The following is a 3,990-nucleotide window of genomic DNA, read 5'->3' as shown; positions in this document are numbered from 1 at the left end:
AAAAAAAAAAAAAAAAAAAAAAAAAAAAAAAAAATTAGGGTTTTCTTTGATTTGATCCGACGAAGAAAACAAGATGAATGCAAAGTTAGCCCTAGTTCATCTCAATTAGGTTAAAAATGACTCAAAATAACTCAAAATTTTTCAAAATTTGCCCATTCTCATAAATCATTTCAAGGGTTTTTGATTTTTCACTGAAATTCAAAGAAAGAAGATTAAAGAAAAAAAAAAATCCAAGAATGATGAAGTAGTGATTAGTAGAACTTTAAATTGTGATTATTAAGTTTAGGGTTTTCTTTGATTCGATCCGACGAAGAAAATAAGATGAACGCCAAGTTAGCCCTAGTTCATCTCAATTAGCTTAAAAATGACTTAAAATGACTAGAGAATTTTCAAATTTTGCACATTCTCATAAATTATTTAAAAGGTTTATGACTTTTCACTCAAATTCAAAGAGGGAAGATAAAAAAAAATCCAAGAATGAGAAGGTAAAGAACTTTAAGGGTTTTTTTTTATTCGATCCGAGGAAGAAAACAAGATGAATGTCAAGTTAGCCCTAGTACATCTAAATAAGGTTAAAAATGACTCAAAATAACTTGAAATTTTTCAAAATTTGCTCATTCTCATAAATCATTTCAAGGGTTTTTGATTTTTGATTGAAATTCAAAGAAAGAAGATTAAAAAAAAAAAAAAAAATCAAGAATGATGAAGTAGTGATTAGTAGAACTTTAAATTGCGATTATTAAGTTTAGGATTTTCTTTCATTTGATTTGACAAACAAAACAAGATGAAAGCTAAGTTAGCCCTAGTTTATCTCAATTAGGTTAAAAATGACTCAAAATCTTTCCAACTTTGCTCATTCTCATAAATCATTTCAAGGGTTTTCAAATTTTCGCTGAAATTCAAAGATAAAAAAAAAAATAAAAAAAAAAATTCAAGAATGATGAAGTAGTGATTAGTAGAACTTTAAATTGTGATAATCAAGTTTAGGGTTTTCTTTGATTCATCGGATGAAGAAAACAAGATGAACGCCAAGTTAGCCCTAGTTCATCTCAATTAGGTTAAAAATGACTCAAAATGACTCGAAATTTTATAAATTTGTTCATTCTCATAAATCATTTCAAGGGTTTTCAATTTTTCAGTGAAATTCAAACCCAAGAATGTTTAGTAGTGATTATTAAGTTTAGGGTTTTGGTTTTGAAGAGAAATTTAAAGAAATTAAACAAGAAATCAAAGGAAAATCACACGATCGCCAATGTATACATGAACAAAAATATGAACATTGAAACTATCGAAGAGGATGAATGAATGAATGAATAAGAAATTACCTCAGGGAGGGCACCAGTTTTGGAGAAATGATCAAGCTTGTCGGCGCCAGAGATTATAGGAAAGCTTGAAGATTCACCATTCTCTGAAGTAAAATACATTTTCTTCTCACTCTCTTCTCCTTTTTTCATATCCATTTCAAATTGTGATCCTCTTTGATTCTTTCTCCACTCTTTTTAACCCCAATTTTTCCCTCAACTTCCNTTTTTTTTTTTTTTTTTTTTTTTTTTTTTTTTTTTTTTTTTTTTTTTTTTTTTTTTTTTTTTTTTTGGTTTATTTATTTATTATTTTTAAATTGAACGGAAAGGTGGAGGATTCGAGTTTTTGACCTCTATATCTTAACTATTTAACTTTGTTCATATCGGTAGCGTACGGATTTTCTTTTTTTATATAGAAGAAAGGTTTAAAAACAAATCCTAGCGGCTAACCTACTTGGTTATAAAAGCTAAATTGACTACGAGCATGATCAACTTCATCCTATAGGAAGGATCCATTGTGCTGGTTAATCCAGCAAACAATTAAGTTAGATATCCCTAACTAGCTTCACGCATATCTAAACGGTACTATATTGGAGTAGAAAGGGAAGTGGAAACTTTGTAGATGGTATCAACTGCCATTGTCCTATGAGGTACCTTTGTCTTCTAAGATTATTGGGGTAGTTTTTTAGGTTTCTAGGATAGTTTGGCGGTCTTGACATGGATTGATGTATCCAAGTTTATTAGTTTTAACTCGTTGAGTCTAGATTGATTAGAAGCACTAGGGGCTACACCCTTTGATCGAATTTTCGATAGATTTGCTCACATTAGAAAGTTCATGATCCCTAAAATGTATGCCGAGGACCCATTGATTGCTTCAACACCTTTGTTGCCTTCTTCAACACGTTCACTTTGAATAAGGTATACCCAAGGTTACAATAGTCCAAAATGATCACTGCTTATTTGGTCGAATAAATTGCTTGAAGTATGAAAGACACGTGCCTGTTTCCCTTGTACATATCGTATCTTGGGATTGTTTAATGTTTGCTTAATATGTTATGATATGTTGTAATTACAAGATATGTCATGTTATGGAATATCATGTCAAATATGTTGTAATTACAAGATATTTCATGTTATGGAATATCATGTTGACACATTATTCCATTGATGATGTAACACTCCAAGATTGTAGTAAAATGAGCATTTGTGCTTTTCTTTAGCCAACGGCTAAGTTTCTTTGCAATTCTATGTAGTTTAGGTTGTATGTAGAATCATTCGAGCTAGACATGATCGATCTTGCTTGTGAAGTGATTCGAATCTCCAACAAGTGTTCTTGCCTTGAGATATTCGATCAACAAGGTAATCTAAATCTTATTCTCTTTGTAGTGATTCCACATGAGTGGTAATCTTCCCTATACCCCTACACAAATACATTGCAAAAGCTCAATATAAACAAATTTTTGTAGAAAATTATTGATGAACTTTTTCTACCAATGTCAAGTTGTTTCAAAAGGTATTAACATGGTTAAGGTTTCAAGACTGTCATCGACTCTAGTGGTGTCTCGACGGCTCTAACGGCTCAAAAATGAGTTATTCGGTTGATATAGACATTTTGATATCAATTCCTACATTTTTTTACCTTGTCGAAGCTGAATTTGACTTTAATCAAGGCAATTAAGGTCAGTATAGTGTCATATTTCCAAGTTTAAGTTGATTTAGGGTAGAAATGTGAGTTATTAATGAAAACTATATGGACTTTCGAATAGGAAACAATCCCTGATGATACTTGGAGCAACTTTGAGAGACGAAATTTAAACGTACTTGAGTTTAGGGAGAATGCCGACTAAAACCAACCAAGTAAGAGGTCTTACTATCGGTACAATTAAAAGTTGATGTTTGTATGATGACACATGTCCTGTGGATCTGCATGTGTTATATGTCTGATATGTGTGAAACGTTAATAAAATGATATGACTGTGATGTGTTTATGTAATGATATGACTGTGATGTGTTTATGTAGTGATAGGACTATGATACACTTATGAAATGTTATGACTAATATATGTTTATGTAATGATATACCTATGATTTGTTAATGTAATGATAGGACTATGATACATTTATGAAATGATATGACTATGATATGTTTATGGAATAGTATGATTATGATACGTGTATGAAACGATAAGACTATAATATGTTTATGAAAGGACATGACAAGGGTGTGTTTATGAAACGATAGGAATGTGACATGTTTTCGAAATGATATGACTATAATATGTTTACGAAGGATAAGTACATGATATGTTCGTGATACAATGTGACTATGAGATGATACGTGAATGTTATGACAAATGGTATGATATGTGATGTACTGATGATATGATAAATGTTATGTGTGACATGTTCGGTGATATAGTACATGATGTTACATGATATGTTGATGATTGATATGACATGACATGATATGACACGATGCATGATATGAATGATACACGGAAAAATGTGTCGACATAATGCACAACCCCGATTTATGTATAGAAAGCTATGATGAAAATGATATACTATAAATGAAGAATGGAAGGGGTTGTCTAACATGATAATGAATAAAACTATTGGGTCTCATGCATCATTGTGTGTTCATACATTGAGAAATACCCCTCTTTCATGATGGTACAGACGAGTACAT

At 31.0% G+C, this 3,990-nt stretch overlaps 1 protein-coding gene across 1 annotated transcript in view; it reads right to left on the bottom strand.

Annotated features, from left to right (window-relative positions):
• Positions 1-1,482, bottom strand: part of LOC111467912 — a 4,104-nt gene extending 2,622 nt beyond the window's left edge. Inside the window, exon 1 of the mRNA XM_023113011.1 lies at positions 1,326-1,482. Within this exon, the coding sequence (XP_022968779.1) occupies positions 1,326-1,460 (135 nt within the window). The 5' untranslated portion in view covers positions 1,461-1,482. The remainder of the gene's footprint in view (positions 1-1,325) is intronic.
• Between the last annotated feature and the right edge of the window lie 2,508 nt (positions 1,483-3,990).

This window comes from Cucurbita maxima, unplaced genomic scaffold (assembly GCF_002738345.1).
Source record: "Cucurbita maxima cultivar Rimu unplaced genomic scaffold, Cmax_1.0 Cma_Scf00035, whole genome shotgun sequence".
Lineage (NCBI taxonomy): Eukaryota > Viridiplantae > Streptophyta > Magnoliopsida > Cucurbitales > Cucurbitaceae > Cucurbita > Cucurbita maxima.
The sequence above is the reverse complement of the archived record's forward strand: the minus strand, read 5'-3'. Positions and strand labels throughout refer to the sequence as shown.